Source organism: Peromyscus maniculatus, chromosome 1 (assembly GCF_049852395.1).
Source record: "Peromyscus maniculatus bairdii isolate BWxNUB_F1_BW_parent chromosome 1, HU_Pman_BW_mat_3.1, whole genome shotgun sequence".
Lineage (NCBI taxonomy): Eukaryota > Metazoa > Chordata > Mammalia > Rodentia > Cricetidae > Peromyscus > Peromyscus maniculatus.
The window spans coordinates 168,392,953-168,417,309 of NC_134852.1; the positions used below are offsets into that span (position 1 = coordinate 168,392,953).

Consider the following 24,357-nt stretch of genomic DNA (forward strand, 5'->3'; position numbering starts at 1 on the left):
TGTTGACACAGAATGAGCTATATTGTACAGCTTTTTCTTTATCCTTTTCTAGGGTAAGGTGTTAATGTGGAGGCCCAGGGTCTTACTAAGTAGCCTCAAATTTACGACCCTCCTGTGATAGCCTCCTGAATACCCACATTACAGGACTGTGCCATGAAGGTAACTGAATTGTGTAGCTCCTTGCAGAAGGATTAATGTTTGCCCATCACAAAGATCTCTGAACCATGTAACTGCATCCAAGAAATAAATATAAACCAATACCAAATGCTTCCTGATATAATTAATACCAAGCTAAATGCTTGTATTGAATTTCTAGTGCATCCCACCTTTATAACATTATGAAGATTTGATTATATGAATAAATAGCTCAAATTAATTTAGAATGAAAGCTCGCCTTGAAGTCTCTCTATATTTGAACTCTTAAATGCATTGATAGCAAATTGTAGAAAGCACACTGTTTTCTGTACCTTACTTTTAGAAACTAAGAATTCAAAGTATTTGTGATTGAAAGATCACTAGTGTGGCTCTTTAATTCTGTTTACTCTAAGAGTGAGGAAGCTGTATAGACGGCTCAGCTTTAAGAGCATTTACTGTTCTTGCTCAGGACCCAAGTTCAATTCCCATCACCCACATGGTGGCTCACAACCATCCATAACTCCAGTTCCAGGGGATCTGGTGCCCTCTTCTGACCTTCATCGGCACACATGTAGTGCACAGACATACACTCAGCCAAACACTCATATACATAGTTTTTTTTTTAATCTTTACAAACAGAACTTCTCATAGGTATGTCGAACTTGAAAGTGCATCTTAATCAAAATGATATCCACGATGACAGGAAGTAAAGGATTACGTGGTTGCTCTTGATATCAGTTGAGGGATGGATTCCTAGACTCTTCTTAGTTGTCAATATCCACAGCACTGTGTCTCCTGCTGTTGAGTGGTGCTGTGTTTGTGTAGACCTGTCTACATGCTCTCATGTGCTTTAGCTCATCTCCATCTTACCAGCGTTAACCCAAGAAGGTGAGTGTTGATAGTCGTTCCATGGGAGTGTTCGGGAACTAACGATAGGAAAAGAGTGAGTCTGCACGGCAGTATGGTTGGGGGTCTTTTACATTTTTGTTGCAAGCTTATTTATTTTGTGGAGGTGTGCATGTGGCACTAGAGTCAGGTGACAACTCAAAGGGGTCAGTTCTCTCCTGCCATGCGGGTTCCAGAGACAAAACTAAAGTCATCAGGCTTTTTGTCCCGTACATTAGCTTTTTGGTGGGTACCCTGTTGACCCTAGGGGAAGTTTTAAAAAATATCTCTCCTCCATAGTTGATTGCATCCATGGATGTGACATCTATCTCTGGGAGGAGTTGCTGTGCTTAGAAGCATGGCTTTTCTTGTCTTGTCCATAAAGATAATTGAGCATTTTAATAAATCCAAAAGATCAAGTATGATACAGTGTATTTTGAATTCTCCATTTAAAAAAAAAGTCTCAAACTGCCTTTTAGGTTTCATCACTTAATTTCTTTCAACTTCCCCTCCTCCCCTTTTTTTTGTTTTACAAGCCTCGTGTTGACTTCTTTTGCTCAGAGGGTGGCCGTGAACCTGTCTCCATTTGCTTCCCGTTCAGTGTTGCACAAGGCATCACTCTGCCTCCTTTTATGGTTAAAAACAGCAAGTCTGTTAACGTGGCAACAGGAGCTAGGGAAGGTGCCATGGTTTTGGTGGTGACGTGAGGCTCGGGCGGAACTGAATAAGTGGATCTGATGGCTCCTTTCAAAATATTTTCTCCCTGGAAGTGTAAAAGTCGAGCTTGGGAGTCCAGGCTATTTATTCATGAAGTAATGAATTTGGAACTTGGTAGAAAAACCCATCAACTCAACTGGACATGATATAGCAGCTGAAGCATTTCTGCCCCAGGTGGAGTCCATCAGGGATTCCCTTCAGAAGGGCCCTGGAGCAGTCTTTCTATCCAACCCACAGAAGCCCCTAGAATACTGGCCACAAATGCATATTCCCAGGCTCTTCCCAAGGCCGGTGAAACTTGGCTGAGGAAGGGCAGAGAACCTGCGTTTTGGTGACTCCTCCACCCCATGGGTTCTGCTTTGCACTTGGGGAGTTCTTTCCCCGGAATTTGCCAGCTTTTCTCATAAACCCATATCTGCTGAATGACAAGCTCCAGCATAGCAGCCCATTCAGCTGCAGAAATTTCCACTGACCAAGGTCAGCCCAAGCTGGAGCAGACCAAACAAAGTTACAACATTGTCACCTGGGCAGGCCACCGCAGGAGAAATACTGCGGCTTAACGATGACCCAAGGCATTTTTCTGAGTTTATTTATCTGAACTCCGCAAAAGGCTTGACACAGAACCTGAGCTCCACAGTGTGCCTGGTACCACCAGGTCTTCATCAGAAAGCTGGGCAGCAGGCACCTGGCATGGGAAAGCTGGCTGTGTATCTCCAGCAGGTCCTCTCACTCTAGACAACCCATTCCTTACTGCTTCCCAAAAGGGAATCACCATGGAGGTCTATAATCCACAAGTATCCGTTCATGAATAGATTGTAGGTTACCAGTGTGTCCCCTGTCAAGAGAAATAAGGTCCCTGTTCATAGAGAGCCCACTTGGTGGTCACATTGGACATGCCCATTCCCTTTCAGCCTGTTGGTCATGTAAGTTAGATGACATTCCCATCTGTCTTCACTTTTGTGAGCTTTGCTTTACTGTCTGTCTGCTCTAACCCTGAGCTGAGAACATTGGCTTCCGGGAGGCGGGCCTTGCCGGGTCAGGAAACACCTTAGGCCGCTGTCTGTCTCCACAGCTTCATTAGCTCCTTGCCTTAGCTCTCGGGGAGTCAGTCTTTCTGGATTCTGGCGAAATTCTAGAACAGTTGATTTTCTGTTTAGGTATCTTTTGTCTGTCATTCAAAGGGTTTATTTTGCTTTGGCCCCTGGTCCCTCCTGGCTCTTAAAAGCGACTGTTTTGCCAACCCCCTACTCCCACAATGAGTCTCCCTGTACTATTTGAAATTAAATTAAAGCTCTAACCTTGTATTGCTTTTTCAGTTCTGGAGGTGCAGTGTCTTAGTGGGTTTGGGTGGTTTTATTGGCCCCTTTTCAGTTTTGTGAGTTTCTAACCTTGCTATTTTATATCTAGGTGAGAGTCCTGGGTGGGATTTCAGAGGCCTCTGGAGAGAGCAGGGTTAGGAACTAGGAGAGAACTTCAGATGAAAAGTAGAAGGGTTAATTCCATCTACAAAGGGCAACCCTTTGTGAGTGGTTCACAAAATGTAGCCCCTGTCGAACTGGAAAGAGGAGAGCTGTTTCAGATGGAATATTGCAAAGTCGTAGGTTTTATTATATTTCATTTGATTTTTCACATGCAATACAGGGTTTTCATATCTCATAAAGACTTATTTGAACAACAGATGAAGCAAAATACTGGGTAATCGAACAGGTGTCATATGGATATGCCAAAATCACAATATTGATACTCAAGGGACTGACTGAGCTTAGGAGACACTACTGAGCAGTAAAGTTAAGAGCACTGCTGTAGAAAAGCTCCCAGCCCTGCAAGGCCAGAGGCACACAACCCTCACCCCAGCCAGTGGGGAGTCTGTGGAGAGGAGACTAGAACATGCATTATCTATACGCACTGTGCACAGTGGAAGAGCAGGAGACACACGTCTGTTTACCTGGTGCTGAGTGTCCTGGTCAAACAAAGACACTTGCTTAAAGGGAAAAGGGACAAAGGCTCCGAAGCAGAGCTTCACAGCTAGAGACTTGGGGGATTTTGATGGTCCCCTGCTGAGAGGTCAGCAATTGGTGACAGAAAGGCATAGAAGATCCTTTGGTGAATCTGTTACTTGCCTGAGTGTCTTGCCAGCAGTTATCCATTGATTTTATTATGGAAGGCCGTAGGCAGACTTTTCTGTCCCACCAGCCAATTCCTAAATAACCACATGGAGACTTCTTATTATGAAAGGTCAGCCAATAGCTTAGGCTTGTTTTTTAGCTAGCTCTTATAACTTAAATTAACCCATTTCTATTAGTCTATGTGCTGCCCCAAGGCTTGTTTACCTCATCTATGTACTGCCCACCCTGCTCTCTCTGCATATTAAGGTATCTCCTCCAACTCTGCCCTCCATCTCCCCAGCATTCTCTCTGCCCTGAAATTCCTGCCTAGCCATCAGCCAATCATATTTTTATTAACAATGAGAGCAACACATCTTCACAGTGTACGGAAGGATTATTGCAGTTGCAGTGAGATGATAATAAGCAAGCAGCTCACACAAGCAGGCTCTTGACACTGATAAGAGTTGAAACTACAGACATGCCTAACTTAATGATGGTCATATGCTCTGGAAAACACATTAGGCAGTTTTGCCATTGTGCAAACACAATAGAGTATACTTACACAAGCCTAGATGATACAGCCTTTTCATGCCTAGGCTGTGTGTACAGATGGCAAATCTATGCAACATATCACTGCCCTGAATACTGTAGGCAATTGTAACACAGTGGTATTTGTGTCTCTGAGCATATATCAACCATAAATAATGACAATACAGCATGATGGAAATGTTTCAGTTTTTTTATAATCTTAGAATCTGTCATGTACATGGATATTTGATATCCATTTGATAGTTCACCATATATGACACACATTGTGTACACTGGTATTCCTTTCTTGACTGGGTTGTCATTTAGTAGTTTATGTCTTTACTTAATAGCCATCATTGAATTTTATTTTCAAATATGAAAATGAAAAAATGGAAATTAAATGGAGAAGTGCCATTTCCCTTACTTATATTGAAAACTGAACCTGTAAGTGGAATTGCTAATTGATTCTTCTCCTCTTCTGTGTCGCTACATGCTGAATCTGGGTAAAAAGCCTCCTGGGATGAGACCCTCATCATACCTGAGGAATCTCTGGTAATCTGACACCAAAATTTCATTTTCCAGTCAAAATGCTTGGTCCCTATTTGGACCAAAAATCTGCTGTGAACTGGGGATTCCTTCTCTTCTCCATTCTCAGGAGGAGCTGCAGCAGCCTCATTCTGGAGGGACACATTTAGCCCAGCAGCAGGGTCCCAAACCCATGTTTTAGAAGGTAATTGACTAAAGAGGAGTGGGAACAGTGAGGGTGGGGGAGCTAAGCCATCCACTCTTCAATTAAAAATCACCCAGGAAAAACCACTAATAGTTTTCATTCCCAGAATCTTGCCTCTGGGTACTTTTTAAAAAAATTTTCCCTGAATAAATAAATGAATGAATGTATGCTGGAAGCCCACCTGTGGAGTTTCTGTTTGGAACAGGTAAATGGATCAGCTCAGATCCTTGGCTTGAGCTGATCAGTCCCTGCAGCCCTGGTCACAGCTGCCATGACAGAGAGCATGATGTCATTACTTATCCTCACTGGCTCTTGCCTACTGCTCCCTGCTGCCCTTGCTGCTGGAGCCATCTCAGCTCCGGGACAGCTCTGTGGGCTGGAAGAGGAAGGAAGCATCTCCTGTTGTAATCTCAGTTTGTGTAGGAAAGAGACCCTTTGTTTAGGAAAGGACCAAATGGTCACAGGAAGAGTGTGTATCAGTGCAGACCTAGATTCAGAGCCAGGCCAGCACTCACGCGCTGTTCAAACTTGAACAACCTGCTTAGTCTTTATGGTTCTTAGTTTCTCTTCTGGAGAGAGACAGCACCAGCTGGGTTGTATAGCAGCTTGGGTGAGAGCAAGAGCATGCCCACTAAATGGCTTCTAGGTTTTCTTGATCTTGGCTTTCAGTAGTCGGTGTCGTTCAGTCTCTTCGTCTCCAACCTATCTGTTATTGTGTGTGTGTGTGTGTGTGTGTGTGTGTGTGTGTGTGTGCGCGCGCGCGCGTGTTTAGCTGAACATTTGCCATTTGAAACCAAATATTTAAAGAGTATTTTAAAATAATGATATTGTTAAGTACTTTTCTCATTTGGCCTTTTAAAAAAATGTTTAGAATAGTTTCAATATTAAGTATCTGTGACTGGCTTTGGCTGTGTGTGAGAGAATGACCTCTGCTACTGGGAACTTCCTTATCTTGCTGCAGAATTTCAGGCGGTCTTGAGTGAGTTTTCTGGCTTCAAGGTCACAGTTACAGCTCCCTTGAAGCAGTTACATAATTTCCATGATCACATTGGCTTCTTCATCTGTAAAACACAGGACTACTAATGTTTGTTTGGGATGAACTGACAGTGGACCAGAGGCTCAGGCCTGCTGAGTAATACAGAATATCATAATCTTGGGAAGAGGCAACCCAGAAGCCTATGGGAACTGAGATCTGATCTGGCCTAGAACTTTGGACCAAGCTTTGATAGTGTGAAGAGGGGTCTGTCTTCTGCTCAACTTTTTTTTTTCCCCAGCTCTTTGGGTGGATATGGGAGAACCCAGTTAATGTGAAAGCTGAATAGAAGGAAGATAAACACTTAAACTGACTCTACACAGGCGTGGGGAGGTTCCCAAGAAGGTTTTGAGTACAACCCAGCAGGATCTGAGCAGGGTGTATCTGCAAGATGGTGGCTTGGCTGCGGTTTACATAGTGTGTGACTGGATTTAAAATTTGACCTGATTAGGCTCCTGTCACCAGGTCCTTTGGTATATGAGCCAGATCTTCTCTGACGGTAGAGCCTGTCAGTGGAGTCCAAGTGAATCAATTTCAGGGCTTGTTAACTGTGTGTGCTTGCAGACTTTACACAACCAGTCTATATCCCAGGTGTCTTAGCTGCATGCTGAGGACATCAATACTTATTTCACAGAGTGGTTTGAAGATTAAAGGAGACGATTCGTATAGAGTCCCCAGCCTAGTGGCTACTTTAATATTTGTCAGTATCAGCATTCAGTTAGCACTCAGAAGAGGTCATTGAAGATCAGATTGTGGCTCCTTCTAGGGTTTATCTTTGGTTATCTATGGGGTTGGAGTCCTGGAACACACCTGGAACACAGGGCTGGGCACAGAAAATTGGCATATCCTACTTTCCTGTATGTTAGGTGGTTCAGGTAGTTGCAATTTGGTGGATTTTTAAAATATCTTGTATTTAAAAAATTCAGAGCCGGGCGGTGGTGGCGCACGCCTTTAATCCCAGCACTTGGGAGGCAGAGGCAGGCGGATCTCTGTGAGTTCGAGGCCAGCCTGGTCTACCAAGTGAGTTCCAGGAAAGGCGCAAAGCTACACAAAGAAACCCTGTCTCGAAAAACCAAAAAAAAAATAAAAAAATAAAAAAAATAAATAAATAAAAAATTCAGAGATACGCTATTCAGAAAAGGACTGCTGAGTACCCTGTAACATGGACACACCTTGAGGATGCTAACTGAAATAAGCCAGCCACAAAAGAACAAAGACAGTATAACTTCATGGAGAGTAGGTGTCAAGAACAGTCAGATTGACAAAGCAGAAAGGAAGGGTGTTTACCCGGGCTGGGGGTGGGGCTCAGTTTTGTAAGATTGAAAGGGTCTGACAATTGATTGCACAACACTGAATTACGTAACACGACTGGGATGAACTGTACAGTTAAAGATCATTAAGAAGGGACCCGGGGAGATGATTCAGTCAAGACAGTGCTTGCTGCGTAAGTATAAAAACCTGAATTCATATCTCCAGCACCCATGTAAAAAGCCAGCAAGGTGGCACAAGGCTAAGATGCCAGAGCTGGGAAGGTGGAGCAGATAGAACTCTGAAACTTACTGGGCCACCAGCCAGCTTAGCCAGTTCCAGGAACTGCCTATTCTGTGAGAGACTCTGACTCAGAAAATTAGGTGGACAGTGAGAGAGGAAGACAACTGACATGAAGCACTGCTCAATATTTATCTTAATAAATATGGTACCAAATGTCAGGTATCATACCAGGCACCAAGAAAGCCAGCATTGGTGTGATGGTTAGTATTATCAACTTGACATGGAGGGGACAGGCCTTCCGGTATACCTGTGAGAGATTGTCCAGATTAAGGCTAGCCTGTGGTAACAGCTGGGAGGGAGTATCTTGATTAACTTAATCCACGTGAGAAAATCCATCAAAACCATGGGGAGGGCTATTCCCTGGGTACTAAACTTGACCTGATCAGGAAGGGCAGGCAAGGCCAAGAGTAAAGGCCAGGAGGAGGGATCGGCCTGTGTGAAGGGCTCAAGGAGAGTCCATCTGAGAGCAGGCCAGTGTGGCTGGAGTAGGGAGTGCTGAGGAAGTGTGCTGTAAGGGAAGGCTGCCGAGGGTGGGGGGCCCACACCACCAGGCTTTCCTGCCCACCTTTGTCTGTCCTTTCAAGGGGAAGGGAATACATGGAGGCTTTAGTGAAGAAACAAACAGAAGAACAAGTATGAGTTTGACAAAATCAATTCTAGATATTTGTTTTTATCAGAAGAATTATAAGATACTTAAAGTTTTGTCTCACTAAGGCCTTTATTACAGGTCTTACTCACAGCTTTCAGAACCCTGGTAAGGTATAGAGGAAAGCCCAAGTAAGTTTAAACATCACTAATTTTAATCAAGTTAGTAACTATGATTTATTCTAGTCTCCTACTCTGGAAAACACATCTCTATAAGTAAAATGTAGGGAAAAAAATGTCCAACATGGTATTTATGTGACTAAGAGTCAATAAGGTACCAGAGATGATAGAATTTGATGACAATTGTGTAATCTGGGTGTTCTGTTGAGATACTGAAAAGTGAGTGACTATACAGAGTCACAATTAATTAATCGTTTCATGAAAAATAATCTGTGGCCTTTGTTGTGGCAAATTTTATGTTTCAGTTGAGATTTTTCACATAACATTTTCTTTTGACAGAAATACTATTAGATAACTATTTTCTTTTTGTAACATTATTAAATGTAATTTGCACTTTGCAAAGTACATTTATTTAAAGGGTATATAGTGTGAGTAATTTTAGTTTGGAGATAGTTTCTCCTCTATTTCAACTAGAAACCTTATTAACTATACTGTTAGTAAAAGTTTTAAAGCAACATGTAGATTTGGAAATGAACTATGAATATCTCATATAATTGATTCCATTTATCACAGACAATATTAGAAAATGTTCGAGCTTCCTTGTATAAATATTTTTACTACCTTTTTAGCAGAATCTCCATCTGAGAGAAATATGGAATCCAGCCATCCGGTTTTCTGTATGTCATGTCATGTCATTTCTCTGTATATTAAAGATCAATGGAATAGTTCAATGATGTATGCTTCTTGGTGCCACAGGCTAGTGTTAGGAGTTTTAGCGACCTCCTGAAATACAGATTGGAACATTAACAACAGCACTCATATAGACACTCACATAACAGAACGACGCTTCACTGTGTGAGGATCAAGCACATGTTGGCAAGTTAATTATCCTTCTCTTCTCTGAGTGTTTCTGCTGCTCACGTCCTTCCTACAAAGGGGCTCCATCACTGTCAGGGTCAGTATGAGCAGCAAAGCTTTCGTGTTCAGGATGGTCAGACAGGTCAAAGACTTGAGGAAAGGAAGATGGGAAGGCATGTCCTGGGGCTCAGGACGGACTGCCCCATATGCTTCTGGTAGACTCTGGCCAGCCCATCCCACCAACCTGTGACCCATGGTGAGGACTAACACTACCAGGGTCCCAGGTTGGGAGTCTGTCTGCTAACTGTCCTTCACTCCTTGTTTTAATCTTAGGGACTGGAGAGAGTGGCAAGAGCACCTTCATCAAGCAAATGAGGATCATCCATGGGTCTGGCTACAGTGATGAAGACAGAAAGGGCTTCACGAAGCTGGTTTACCAAAACATATTCACCGCCATGCAAGCCATGATCCGAGCAATGGACACCCTGAGGATACAATACGTGTGTGAGCAGAATAAGGTACCGTGCTTGGGAGGGTTGGCTCTATCTGTGAATGCACGCCTTTCTATTGGGGTCAGGGAAAGTCTTTGAACAAAAAGCTTTGCTAAGTGCTTTGATTGGATGCCAAGTACTTGAGGCCCTTAGTAGTGGAAGAGCTACTTGGGGTGTGTGATGGATTTAGTTAGTCCTGCTGGTCTTCTGTCTGCCAGAAATTTTCCGTAGGAAGTTAGGTTGTGGTGTTATGTGGCATTTGTTGAGGTTGCTCATTTCAGGGACTAGAAAAAGAAGATGCCATTTTCCATTTGAGCCGAGAGACCCATTGTTTGCCTCAGGGGGGAAATGATGCTAGAGGCTGGTTTTATAGCATCTAGCTTTTCAAGAATTCTCAGTCTCAGAAAACATTTCCACTAATTCGCTATAGACTACTGAGAAAAATTGGTGGGATTTGTTGGTATTGGGAGCTGGCCCTTCTTGGGAACTAAGTGACATTTTATGAAAGCGGTTCTGATGTCAAGCTAGCAAAGTGCTTTCATGATGTGAGCCCTCCAAGCTGATATTTGCTTTTGTCTGTTGCCATTGGTCATTAGTGATGCAAATCTCCCATCAGTGAGGGGAAAAGAAAAGACAAGAAGAGTGGAGGAGGCAAATAGGATTGCCCGGGCTACATTGGAACAGATTGGAGTTTATTTTGAGTCCAGATTAGAAATAAGAGTTTAGGCAGGTGCCTATAATTCTAGCACCTGGAAGAGAGAGGCGGCAGGATTGGGGGTTTAAGGCCAGCCTGGGCTACATAGTAACACCCTGACTTTTAAAAATGGAAAAATGTTTTTATTTCAAATAATCAATACTGTGTTATGAATGACATGGTGGTAAAATGATTCTGTATCAAATGAATCTCTTTTAAAAATGATGTTGTTGCTAACAGCACAGAGCTGCGTGAGCTTTCCGATGGATAATTTTATCAGCAACTGTGGCACCTGAACTCATGTGTATCGTCTATATATGACCGAGAATATTTCAAAGCAACTAAAGAACTTAAAATTCTATTTCTTGGCAAGTCTTTACTTAGTACACAATATGCACCAAATTGTTGATACCTTCACATTATTGGTTCAACTCTCTTATTTACTATTATTTCCTTATAGTCTCAAAGGTCACATGAAGGACTATGTCTTGACTACAGTTTCAACTTCCAACAGTTGTACTAGAAGCAGGTGGGGTGAGCTAATATGCAGAAATGTGGGAGGTGCATGCTAAGCCACTTGGGATGTTGTGGACCTGACTGTGATGATGCTCACATCCATCGCTTTTCAGTACATGTGTCATCTTTTGAAAGAGCATGGTCCATCGACACCCTATGTACGACACCCTACGATCTCTAAAATCAAGCTTTCTGTGGAGATTTCAGATTCTTTCAGAGGGGAAGCGAGGAGGAAACGGCCTCCTGGTGATTTTCTTCATCTTGTTTTCCCTGGCTGTAGGCTGCAGTTTCTTTGTTGGTCATAGAAGGGCAGCTGGTTGAAGCCTGGGGCTCAGGGGTGGGTTTACAAACAACAACTGATGAGAAGGCTCAGGTGTAACCAGTTTTGCTTCCCTTGGAGATGTGTGTTTGTGAAACCTAATCAGATTTGGTAGTCAAGACCTCTAGGTTTCAGCTTTTGTTTGGTTTCCCTCATGGTCTCTTACAAGTGCTCTGAGTTCATACTTCAAATAAAAAGGTTTTATGGGGCTCTGACACTCCATCACTTTCTCCTACTCCTTGGTCTCCACTCTTTTCCATAGGCCGTCTCTGCATTCTGATGGTCTGCATTCATTTCCTGGGCTGCAGTGACAACATACCTCAATCAGGGTGCCTAGAAACAAGATTATTCTGTTACAACTCTGGATGTTAAAAGTCAAGGTTAATTGGCACCAATGGGAGGCGCTGGGAAGAAATCCACTTCCTGCTTCCCCCTGGAGTCTGGTTACTAGAAGCCCGTGGCCTGTGTTGGCTTGTCCACGTGTTACTCCAGTGTCTGTATCTGTCACCACATCGTGCCCCGGTGTATCTGTGTACTTACATAGTAGTGTCCTATCTGTCTGCACTCAAATTTGCCTCTTATAAGGCCACTTCTAATCAAGGATGACCTTAAGTACCTCCTAGTGACACCATTTGCAAGTAAGATTGCACTTTGAGGGGCTGGAAGATGGCAAGCAGTTAAGAGAACTGACTGCTCTTCCAGAGGACCCAGGTTAAGTGCCCAGCACCAACAGGGCAGCTCACAACTGTCTGTAACTCCAGTTCTACTGGATCCGACACCCTCACACAGACATGCTCATAGGCAAAACACCAATGTACATAAAAATAAATACAGAAAAGAAAATATCAGTTTGTTTTTTTAAAGATTGCACTTTGAAATTCTACATAGACATGGTACTTAGTGGCAGTACTGTTCAACAGTGCAGTCTTCGCTGTGCGCAGAGTACATGAACCAAATCAGTGCTTTCCAAATTAAATTGCACCTAAGTGACATAGGTTGATTAGTGAGCAAACTCGAAACCAAAAATGGACTTGTGGTTTACTCTATTACTTGCTTAGTCATTTTCTTCCATCCTTTCCTTATTGTCTTTCTGTTGTCTATTATTAATTCTAATAACTTTCTCTGTGAGCTCGTCCTAAAGCTGAATATGAAACTGTAATAAAGTCCCATGTTTAAGACATAAAATGAAAACCCAATTGAACTGGCTGTAGTGGTGCAAGCCTGTAACCCCAGCCCTTGGGAAGTGGGAGGAGGAGGATTATCAGTTGGAGGCCATCCTGGGCTACATAGCAAGTTCTGGGCCAGCCTTAGCTATATAATTCCCAATAGTAGATAGGTGCTATGTGCTATCTTCTTTACAAGATACTGGATAACTTGAAATAATTGTTGGGTTAAACCAAGGACAAAGAAAACCTTAATTAGCTTTCATTTCACAGAATGAAACTTTTCCTTCATTTCTTATTGATGGATACTTGTCTCTATTTTCCCATTTCTTGCTGTGTGTGTAGGGGGAAATGTGTGTGTGTGTGTGTGTGTGTGTGTGTGTGTGTGTGTGTGTGTGTGTGTGTATGCATGTGTGTGTGTTTTCATAACTGGGGATGCTTCAAAGTATGTGGAAGTGAACTAAAGGCTGTTTCAGAGGGTTTCCAGTGCTAGTGAGATCACTGTGCCTCAGGAGTGTTGAAATCTTTGCTTCATGCTTAAAAGATTGCTTATTAAAGAAATCTAGATCACTATATTTTGTAGCTAGAGTTTTCCTGCCTTGCCCACAGTCAGCACAAATCTTTGTCACCCGCTAGTCCCACAGCCGCTCAGACCCAACCAAGTAAACACAGAGACTTATATTGCATACAAACTGTATGGCCGTGGCAGGCTTCTTGCTAACTGTTCTTATAGCTTAAATTAATCCATTTCCATAAATCTATACCTTGCCACGTGGCTGGTGGCTTACCGGCATCTTCACATGCTGCTGGTCATGGCGGCGGCTGCAGTGTCTCTCTGCCTCAGCCTTCTGCTTCCCAGAATTCTCCTCTCTCCTTGTCCCACCTACTTCCTGCCTGGCCACTGGCCAACCAGTGTTTTATTTATTGACCAATGAGAGCAATTTGACATGCAGACCGTCCCACAGCACTTCCCCTTTCTTTTTTTTTTTTAAAAAGGAAGGTTTTAAGTTTTACACATCTCCAAAGTCAGCTTGGTATATTTGGGAATTTGGGCGTAGCTTCTCTTACTACTTCCTGCTGGAAGGGGGCGCTGTATCTTATGGGGACATAAAGAAAATTTTAGGATCATGGAGTAGTCCGTAAGACCGTATCGTCTGAGCCAGTTGCCTTGAAACGATTCTGGATGCTGGATCATCTGGGCCATGGTGTCATCGGAGACCTTTCAGGTGGTCTTGGCTGGTCAAACCTGATGTATCTTAATCTGGAACAAATCCATAGCCTCTGGCTTTCTGTGGAAACAAAAGCAGAGCCTCCTTTCCAAAGCAACATATCCTTACATCCAAATTTTGAAGTTAAGGTACCTTTAAAATACACATTTTGGCATAACTCAACAACTTTTGCAATCAAATGTTTTTCTTCAGTTACGAATATCAAAGAGAACATAATCCAGATTCTCTGTGTGGTAGCCATCTTTATGTGGCTTATTTTTTATATTACCTTAAGCCTATTGCTTTAAACTGCAGCCTTTTAAGCCTGAAACGGCGCTGTGGCTGCTGGCTCCGCCCACTTCAGCTTTCCAACATGGCGGTGGTACGTTTTCCGCCAGCTCTGGGAGCCATCAACTCTCAGAAATAGTGGGTCTATGCTTCTTATCAAAGCAGCGTGTAGCCCAGAAACCTCTTTTTGTTTTGTACTAGCAAAGGCTAAATCCACCATGCAGCTTAATGTGCCACTTGCAGAGGCCTCATTCCCGCCATACTGCAGATCGAGCGCACACGCCAGGAACCTGCCAGTAACTCAAACCGGCAGCTGCCGCTCATTTGAGAGAGACAATTAGGAACTGTTTTTAGCTCCGTTTTAGAATCTTTTCTCAGGTTTTAGGTGGAAACTCTTGCCCTCTCGTTGGGTGCCATTTGTAGCTAGAGTTTTCCTGCCTTGCCCACAGTCAGCACAAATCTTTGTCACCCGCTAGTCCCACAGCCGCTCAGACCCAACCAAGTAAACACAGAGACTTATATTGCATACAAACTGTATGGCCGTGGCAGGCTTCTTGCTAACTGTTCTTATAGCTTAAATTAATCCATTTCCATAAATCTATACCTTGCCACGTGGCTGGTGGCTTACCGGCATCTTCACATGCTGCTTGTCATGGCGGCGGCTGCAGTGTCTCTCTGCCTCAGCCTTCTGCTTCCCAAAATTCTCCTCTCTCCTTGTCCCACCTACTTCCTGCCTGGCCACTGGCCAACCAGTGTTTTATTTATTGACCAATGAGAGCAATTTGACATGCAGACCGTCCCACAGCAATATTTTTTAACCAACTTGTTTTTGAAATTAAGAGATAGTTTTGATTACTTTTTTAAAGCTCACATACTTCCTTTAGAAGCATGATTCACATGTATTTTTTCACTCTTTTGATGGGTGTTGACTTTTATAAATGTCTCTCAGTTGTGTTTTATAAGCATGTTTGAACGTATGACTCCTGGACTAAATAGTCCACAGGATTTGTTTGTTTTCTTCTTGACTTCTCAGTGAAACCAGAAGAGTTCCATGCTTTGTGCTGCCCGTGGCATTATGAACTTGGAAGCCTCATCACAGGCTGTCTTGACTCGCAGTGAATGTTTTCATCCTCAAGGTTTGCAGACTTGCCTGTTAGATAGTTAGAAACTGAGCCTCCTAAGGGCAACCCACCTAGCTTCCCATGAGCCCTTTGCTTCTGGATCTGGTGCTTCCTAGGACTGGGAAGGTTGCCACTGTCCCTGGAGGCCATCCCCAGCTGCTTCCCTGCCCTCTGGCTTACAGGAGCTGTGCAGTGTCTCAGGTTCCTGTAACTTACCTCCAGTGAGAGCTCATCACAACCATAAAGAAATAAGTTTTTAAAAAGAGAGTTAATAACTGGACATAGGGAAAGTCATAGAAACTCATAGAAATTCCCAGCTATGGAAACACACATACACCCCAAGAAATGGAAAATAGAAATTCATCAATAAGAAATGAAGGAAAGATTTCATTACTGTGAAATAAAAGCCAATTAAGGTTTCCTTTGTCCTTGGCTTAACTGAACAATTATTTCAGCAAGTAGAAACTCCAGATACATAATCTAGAGCACAATGTCTCTAAAGGTAGGAGGCTAACTTTCCCTTCGGGAAGCATCGACCTCTTACTAGAAGCAATTGCTAAACTCAAAATCTTTCTAACACGCCAAAGACTCTTGATGACCAACACACATACTCATACATGTATACACACACATACACACACACACACACACACACACACACACACACACACGCACACACAATGTACATACATACATACAAATACACATACATTATCTATATACCTCCACCTACAGTTCCAGGTTTCAGATCCTGAGAAGTGCCTAAAAGCTTGTGTGAGGAGACAGGGCACAGTTAAGGGAACACAGTCAATTTAAATTTATGTCACATTTTAGCGGGACAGTTTCTCAGGGCTTAGGGTATTTTAAGATCTTTATTTTCTAATTTCTAAAACATCTGTTTAAATATATTTTTCTGTCCCACTTCCTCATCCAATTTGAAAAGTCGGGTTCTGCAAACCTTTGGGAACAGCAAGGCCGATGTTCTAACTTGGGCTGTGGCCCAGAGTTGCTGGTTTTCAGTTAAATGTTAACCTCAGGGCCCTGCTTCCCATGTCCCCTTGGATATTAAAAACCACATAGTATACTTTTACTGAGAACTTGGAGTTCTACCTGATGTCGTAGTAGGAACAACAAATTCTCCACTGGAATCCCAGGCAGGGGTTTAGATTAATCCATGCTCTCCTTAGGGTGCATGTGGCTATCACTTGAAGTGTGTAAGTCTGGGAAATAAAGAATAAGATGATAGCAAGTGGCTTTCTCTGTATTTTTTATTACAACTAAACCTCACAGCCTTTTGAGCCTGATGGGCAAACGAAAAAGTATGAGGACCCAATGATGAGCAACAAGTTTTGCTTGAACATTGAAGCATTAATTTTTAATTTCTTCTATGAAGTTGCCTTAAAATACTTTGATAACCTGGTTACAAAAAATGATGAAACTAGTGTGGGAGGTTATAATTATATAATTTTAATCTAATTTATGATCATCCTAAACATGAAGGAGAACATGTGAACTCCCCTCACAATTGAATAATATTTGAGGAAAACAGCAATATCCATGAAGATCATAAAATTCATGTTAACCCCAAACTCTTTACAACTGCTTCTCCCATGACAGCTGTTCTGCTTGGTGCTGATATGTGGTAGTGGTTGGTGGGTATTGGTGGTTGTTGGTGGGGGGGGGGACGTAGTGGTGGTAGTGGTTGGAAGGTGGTGGTGGGTAGTGGTGGGTGGTGATGGGTGGTGGTGGGTGGTGGGTGGTGGTGGTAGTGGTTGGAGGATGGTGGTGGTGGTGGGTGGTGGTGGTGGTTGGGAGGTGGTGGTAGTTGTTGGTGGGTAGTGGTGAGTGGTGGTGGGTCATGGTGAGTGTTGTGTGGTAGGTGGTGGGTGTTTGTAGGTGGTGGTGGCTGCTGGTGGTTATTGGGTCAGTCCTTTTCACAGGCTCTCTTCACTGAACACTAGTGATTTCCTGATGAACACAAGCCAAGGGCTAAATTCCCTGCTTAGGGTTGGTTTGGAGCCCTGCCCAGCTTGAATTGAGATGAGTGTATCTCAGGCAAAAGACTCAAGCAAGCTTTCTTTCTGCGTTAAAATCTTTTCTCGAGGCAGTGGCATGGAAAAGGGTTGTTTCAAATGAGACATAGTAATGATTCCAAGGGAATCAAATGATTGATCGGGATTTCTGACCCTAAACTATGTCAGGCACAATTTAGAACACTCTAAAGTAATGTAAAATAATTTTCACATTTATCAATTGCTTTGTATTTTTCCTAAATCAACTTTTAAGATATTTTGGCATGCTCTTCTTGTAATTAGTAAAAAAGGTATGGACACCTTTGTCTAACTTGGCCGTTCATAGTGTCTGGTTAGAAACCATGTGCCCATTTATTAAGGACAGGAAGATAACTGGAAAAATCGTTCTGATTTTTTTTTAAAGGAAAAGCATTTAATTGGGGTGTGTCTTAGTTAGGGTTTCTATTGCTGTGAAGAGACACCATGACCATAGAAACTCTTATAAAGGGAAACATTTCATTGGGGCTGGCTTAGAGTTTCAGAGGTTTAGTCCATTGTCCTCATGGTGGGAAGCAGGGCAGCATGCAGGCAAACGCAGCGTTGGAGAAGGACTCTAGCACCATCTTGACTCACAGGCAACAGGAAGTAGCCTTTCTCACTGGACATGGCTTGAGCATATATGAGTCCTCAAAGCCCGCTTCCATAGTAACACACTTCCACCAATAAGGCTACACCCACTCAAACAAGGCCACACCTCACAATAGTGCCACTCCATTTAGGGGCCATTTTCTTTCAAACCACCACAGGGTGGCTTATATTTTCAGAGATTTAGTAAATTATCATCATAGCGTAAGTGGTTGCAGGAAGACTCAGTGCTGGAGAGTGAGCTGAGATTCCTACATCTTGACCTGCAGGCAACAGGAAGTAGTCTGAGATACTGGGCATGACTTGAAAATATATGAGACCTCAAAGCTCACTCCCCCTCCCCACAGTGACACACATCCTCCAACAAGGCCATAACTACTCCAACAAAGCCATACCTTATAGATGTAACCAACTGTCTTATTAAATAAGAAACACAGAACCAATACAAAGAAGAAAGCCAAGAGGTCAAAGCTAAGAGCTAAAACCTTACCCTTCCTCCTGCGGTGGTCCTACCTCTCCAAACAGAGCTACTTCCTGTGTTAAAGTCTTTATATAGACTTTCTGTTCTGCCTTCTCATTGGTTGTAAACCCAACCACATGACCGCCTCGTCACTGCCTGTCTGTACAGACCTCCAGGTCTTCTATGGTTGGTATTGAGATTAAAAGTGTGTGTCTCCAATGCTGGCTATATCCCTGAACACACAGAGACTTACCTAGCTCTGCCTACCAAGTGCTGGGATTACAAGTGTATGCTACCACCGCCCAGCTTTCCTGTGGCTTACTAATAGCTCTGACCCCCTGGGCAACTTTATTTATTAATATACAAATACCATTTTAATACAAATAAAGTATCACCATATTTCCCCTTTTCTATTTTAATAAAAAGAAAAAAGGAAAAAGCTTATAACTAACATAAGAAAAACTATATACAAAAGTACAATAACTATATACAATATATACAAGTAATAAATACCTAAACAATGTCTAGTTCATTTGTATTTGACAAATTCAGAGAAAATAATTCCATTATCTATCCTATTGTATCTAATTCACTTTCTATCCTAATTAATCTTCAACTATAACTAACTAATCTTCAACTCCCTCAGAGACCTAAGAAGGAAATGATATTAACTAACAAAAATAAAAAGCACCTCTAGTTTCCTAATCATTTGTGTGAGTTGTTGTCCTGGTTTTGTTTCTTTTGCTATGAGAAAACACCCTGACCAAAAGCAATTGAGGGGGCGAAGGGCTTATTTCCGCTCACAGGTCCAGGTGTATCAGCTCCACTGTATCAGGAAGTCAAGGGAGTGGAGACTTGAAACAGCTTGTCACATCACAGGCACGGCCTAGAGCAGAGAGAATGTGTGCATACTTACTAGGCAGCTTTGTTTGTTAATTCACACACAGTCCAGGGCCCAGCTCAAGAAGTGCTACTACCCATATTCAAAGTGGGTCTTCCCACCTTAGTTAACTCAATTAAGAAAAATCCTTCACAGGCATGCCCACTGTCCATCTTGATCTAGCAAATCCTGGAGTCTCTCTTCCTAGGAGGTTCTAGGTCACGTTGACAATTAAAACTAATCACTATATTTACTTAATTGTTTGGCTAAAATGGAGCTAGTTGGCCAAAGGTACCTTGCTTGCCTTTTGTTGAAGTTAGTAGAAGTGATTGATGAAAACATGTATGTGAGAGCATCATCCTTGCCTAGGGCCCACATGACCTGCCCCAGCCTTTTCAGTCCTGCTTTGTGCTGACGTGGACCATCTCTCTTTCCTGCTGGTTTCTGTTGAGGCTTTCCTTCACTTTGATATTGCTTCTCCCCTTCCCTCCCCTCCCGCTCTTCTCACTCTCCTCTCCTGCCCCCTCCCCTTCCCCTTCTCCTTCCCACCCTCCCCCTCCCCTGCCCTCCACCCTCCCCTCCCTTTCCACTCCATCCTCCCCTTCCTTCTCTTCATGATCTGGGTTAACTGATGTGTGGAGCCCTCTGCAGTGTTAATAATTACTCCTAAATAAGAGGCTCTTTCTTTCCAAAGCTCTTGATATACTAGAATGGACATGAGCTGGTATGAAATTAAATCCCTGTCATCTACATCAGTCCTCAAAGCCCTCAGTATGTTTGTCTTCTCCCTCCGTTGAGGAAAGAGTGGCATGTGTACTCTTCAGGTGGCCTCTGCTGCCCTCTAGCATGATATAACTTTATGCCTTGACCCTGGAACTGTGATACTGGGCAAGAAGTATCCGGAAGTTCACATGGCAATAGCTTCCTTTCTCCACAGAAGTACTTGGTAGTTGGTAATATCACATTTGAGTTGCAAGATAACCCAGAAACCTTGTGCATCCAGGGCCTCTGGCTCTAGTGTAAGGAGCTAGAGACTGATCATGGCCAGTACCTTAGGCTGTGTTTGGTGATCTGCAAACCTGTCTTCCTGTGAACGTTAAGTTAATGACAATGGCTGTGAAGCTGAGTGGCCAGGCAGCACTTTTGAAATCTCACTGGACCAAAGATCAAAGGAATAACAGCCCATGGGACTTGGGAGATGAACCGGCCAGTCACTATAGTACCTACAGTGTATGCATGAGGATCTGAATTTGGACACCCAGGGCCCACATAAAAGGCTGGCATGGTGGTATGTGCTAATAATCTCAGTCCTTGGAGGATGGCAATAGATCTGAACCTTGTTGGTCAGCAAATACAGCTTAACTGACGAGCTTCAGGTAGAACATGATTAAGAAAAGACACGCAACATCACCCTCTGGCCCCCTTATGTATGTACACACACACACACACACACACACACACACACACACACACACACACGCACGCACGCACGCGCCATAAGAAAACAGCCTGCTTATGAACTAGAAGGGAAACTTAATTTAAAAAAAAAAAAAAAAGGTGATCTCTTTACCAACCCTGTTCTAAAGCAATTGAAAAATAAGACATGGAAGTGAAGTATATGGTGATCAGAGTGAATCATGAGTACTGTTTCCAGCCTGCCGTCCTCATCCCAGAATGTGACAGCCATACCCACAAGGGCTGCATGAGTTCTAGAAGACCTCCGCCACCCACAGGGGCCGGCCCAGAACAGAAGAACAGGATAGAAATGGAAGTACCAGGAGCGTTTGTCAGCTGACATGCCTTCACCTTCAGTCTCCACCTTGGTATCAGCTGTGGCCTCCATGGACATAGCTACACTTTTTCCCACCACTCCATAGACCTCTGCTTGGGGACTATCTTCATTTGGGTTTTTATTGCTGTGAAGAGACACCATGACCATGGCAACGCTTAGAAAGTAAAACATTTCACTGGAGCTTACAGTTCAGAGGTTTAGTCCATTGTCATCATAACATGGACTATGGCAGCACGCAGGCAGATATAGTGCTAAAGCTCAGAGTCCTACATCTTGCAGGCAACAGGAAAACTAAGACACTGGGTGATATGCTGAGCATAGGAATCCTCAAAGCCTATCCGCACAGTGACACACTTCCTCCAACAAGGCCATACCCACTCCAACAAAGCCACACCTCCTAATAGTGCCACTCCTTATGAGATTATGGGGACCAATTACATTCAAACTATAACATTCTACTCACTGGACCCCATAAGCTTGTAACAGTATCATAATGTAAAATGCATTTAGTCCAACTTCTGAAGTCCCCATTGTCAATAACAGTCCCAATCTTGTTTCAAAGTCTCTTCTGAGACTCATACAATCTCTTAACTGTAAGCCACTTTAAAATCAAAATCAAAAAGCAGATCACATACTTCCAATATACATTGCCATTCCAAAACATAAGGAAGGGAGTATAGTGAGGAAACACTGGACCAAAGCAAGACCAAAAACCAGCTGGACAAACTCCAAACTTTGCAGCTCCATGCTAATGTCAAAATGCTCCTTAGTTTTCCAGCTCCATTCAGGGTACTTATTTCTCTTGGGCTGGTTTCACTCCCTGTTAGCAGCTCTCCTCAGTAGGTGTCCCACTACTCTGGCATCTCTAACATCTTGGGTTCTCCAAGGTGATCCAGGCTTCAACTTCACAGCTTCACGTAATGGCCTCTCTCCTAGGCCTCCATTCAGGGATACCGACATATGCCTGGCCTTAGTGGCTTTATTCCATAACTCCTTTCTTCTATTTCTTAATTCTAAAGCTAGAATCATGTGGCCAAAGCTGCCACGTTCTGCTGTTTATTGGGGCTGGAACATGGCTGGCCTCAGACTCAGAGATCTGCCAACATCTGCCTTCCCTGTGCTGGGATTAAAGTATTTCCTACCACACCCAGCTCTAAGCTTTAGTTTCTTTCCACAAGTTAGAAATTTAGGTGGGTAGGATCTTGCCCTGAGGTCATCACCTCCTTTATTCCATTTCTTAATCCATTTATCCCTCTGAACACAGGATTTAGATTCCTTCTACTTCCTGGTATTCTTTTTCTCCTCAAAATTTATTTTTTCTAATTTACCCTGTTCATCTTGCTCATTTTCATTATATATCTTTATTAGAGTTAACACTAATATCCATACAATAGAGTCTATACTGGACTGTTTCAAGGTTTCTTCTGTCAACAGAATTAATCCAAAACTCTTCACTTTAGCCTCAGGCAGATTCTTTGGACAAGGGCAAAAGGCAGCCACTTTCTTCACCAAAATATCGCAAGAAAAAACTCTAGGCAACGTACTAAAATTCTTCTCTGAAACCTCTTGAATGAGCCCCTGACAGTTCATCAAATCACACTCAGCCCCACTGTCATCCATGCTCCTACTAGTGTGGTCCAGTAAGCAGTGCTTAAAGCATTCCACTGCTCTCATAACCCAAAGTACCAAAGTCCAAATTCCTCCAAACACAAACATGGTTAGGCCTGTTACAGCAATATCCCACTCCTGGTACCAACTTCTATCTTAGGGTTTCTATTGCTGTGAAGAGACACCATGACCATGGCAACCCTTAGAAAGTAAAACATTTAATTGGGGTGGCTGGCTTACAGTTTCAGAGGTTCAGTCTGTTATCATCATGATGAGCATGGCAGCATGCAGGCAGACATGGTGCTGGAGCTAAGAGTGCTTCATCTTGCAGGCAACAGGAAGTCAACTGAGACACTGGGCAGTATCCTCAAAGCCCACCCCCACGGTGACACACTTCCTTCAACAAGGCCATACCCACTCCAACAAAGCCACACCTCCTAATAGTGCCACTCCTTATGAGATTATGGGGGCCAGTTACATTCAAACTACCACAAGGACCCTATATACTCTGCCACTAGGAAGAAGGTGAGTCCATGCCAGGCACAGTATGCCAGATTCTGGATCTTCTAATGAGGATTCTCTCCAGTGCCCTACTTCATAGACCTCGAGGTTTATGGAAGTTAAGTAACTTCTCCAAAGTCACCCATCAAGGCTGAATAGAGCCCAGGTGGCTTGGTAGCCAGGCAAGCTTCTCACAAGTATACTCCCTTCATGCCTCTCAAGTGTGGGTCAAAGCCATTGGCAGTATTAGCTCCCATAAAGTTTGACTGTGAAGACAGCCAGTGATGTGAATGCAGGTTGTCTCAAGACCCAGGTTCTCAGCCCACCTGGTGAGTTCCTTTCTCGATAGCTGGTACCTGGCCACTTTCCATGGCCATCTCTGCCAGTGCTATCTCTGTTAGTGCTCCCACCAGGGCATATGTAGTCCAAGGGCCCAGAGTGCTCCCAGGGAGAGGACTGAGCAGCTTTCTGTGGAGCAGGATGGACATGACCAAGGAGAGAATGTTTCTTCTTTTGTTTTCCTAAGAGAGACCTAAACTTGCTGGGCATCACTGGAGATTTATTTTCCAAATTGGAACAATCAAAGCACAACAATGAATTTTTACCCAGTGCCAGGAAAGAAAAAATAAAGCTGGAAGAGTATATTCTGACGGTGATATAAAAAGGACTCATTTTAGTGGGAGTATTCAAATGCTTGCTTTTAAGAGAATGAGGTGGGACTGTATATATTTATATAGAATCAGCATCAGAATATAGTCGACGTTCTAATTTGCTTCCTGTTACTGTAATAAAACATTTTAACCAAAAGCAAATTAGGGAAGGAAAGGGTTTGTTTCAGCCTACACTTCCAAGTAACAGTCCATCACCGAGGGATGTCAGAACAGGGACTCAAGTGGGAGCTGAAAGGGAGCCATGGAAGAGTGCTGCTCACTGGTGTTCTCTCTCTCTCTCTCTCTCTCTCTCTCTCTCTCTCTCTCTCTCTCTCTCTCTCTCACATTCCTTGGCTCATACTCAGGTATCTTTCTAAGTCAGCCCAGGCCCACCTGCCTAGGGTACACATTCCCATAGCAATTATTGCTCAATACACTCCCCCACAGGCATGACCACAGGCCAGTCTGACCTTGGTAATCCAGTCATTGATGTTCCCTCTCTCCAAGTGTCTCTAGGTTGTGTCAAGTTAACAGCAACAATTATACAACATAGCAGACACAAGAGAAGGAAGCTGTAGGAAGTGCGCGTATATGAAGTGACAAGAGCTGGGCTGGTGGCTGAGGCAGGAGAGTTACAAGTTCAAGGGATGCCTAGGTTACAGCCTGAGTTCAAGGTCAATCTGAATAACTTCGTGAGAACCA

General features: G+C 43.3%; 1 protein-coding gene across 3 annotated transcripts in view; it reads left to right on the top strand.

Annotated features, from left to right (window-relative positions):
• Gna14 (G protein subunit alpha 14) overlaps nt 1-24,357 on the top strand; it is a 177,464-nt gene that overhangs the window by 92,250 nt on the left and 60,857 nt on the right. For 2 of the 3 annotated variants that reach the window (XM_006970138.4, XM_076560779.1), the window contains exon 2: nt 9,641-9,825. In XM_006970138.4, the coding sequence (XP_006970200.1) occupies nt 9,641-9,825 (185 nt within the window). Of the gene's footprint in view, nt 1-7,514; nt 7,578-9,640; nt 9,826-24,357 lie in introns of those variants that run through there. The other variant, XM_076560788.1, reaches the window with a different exon arrangement.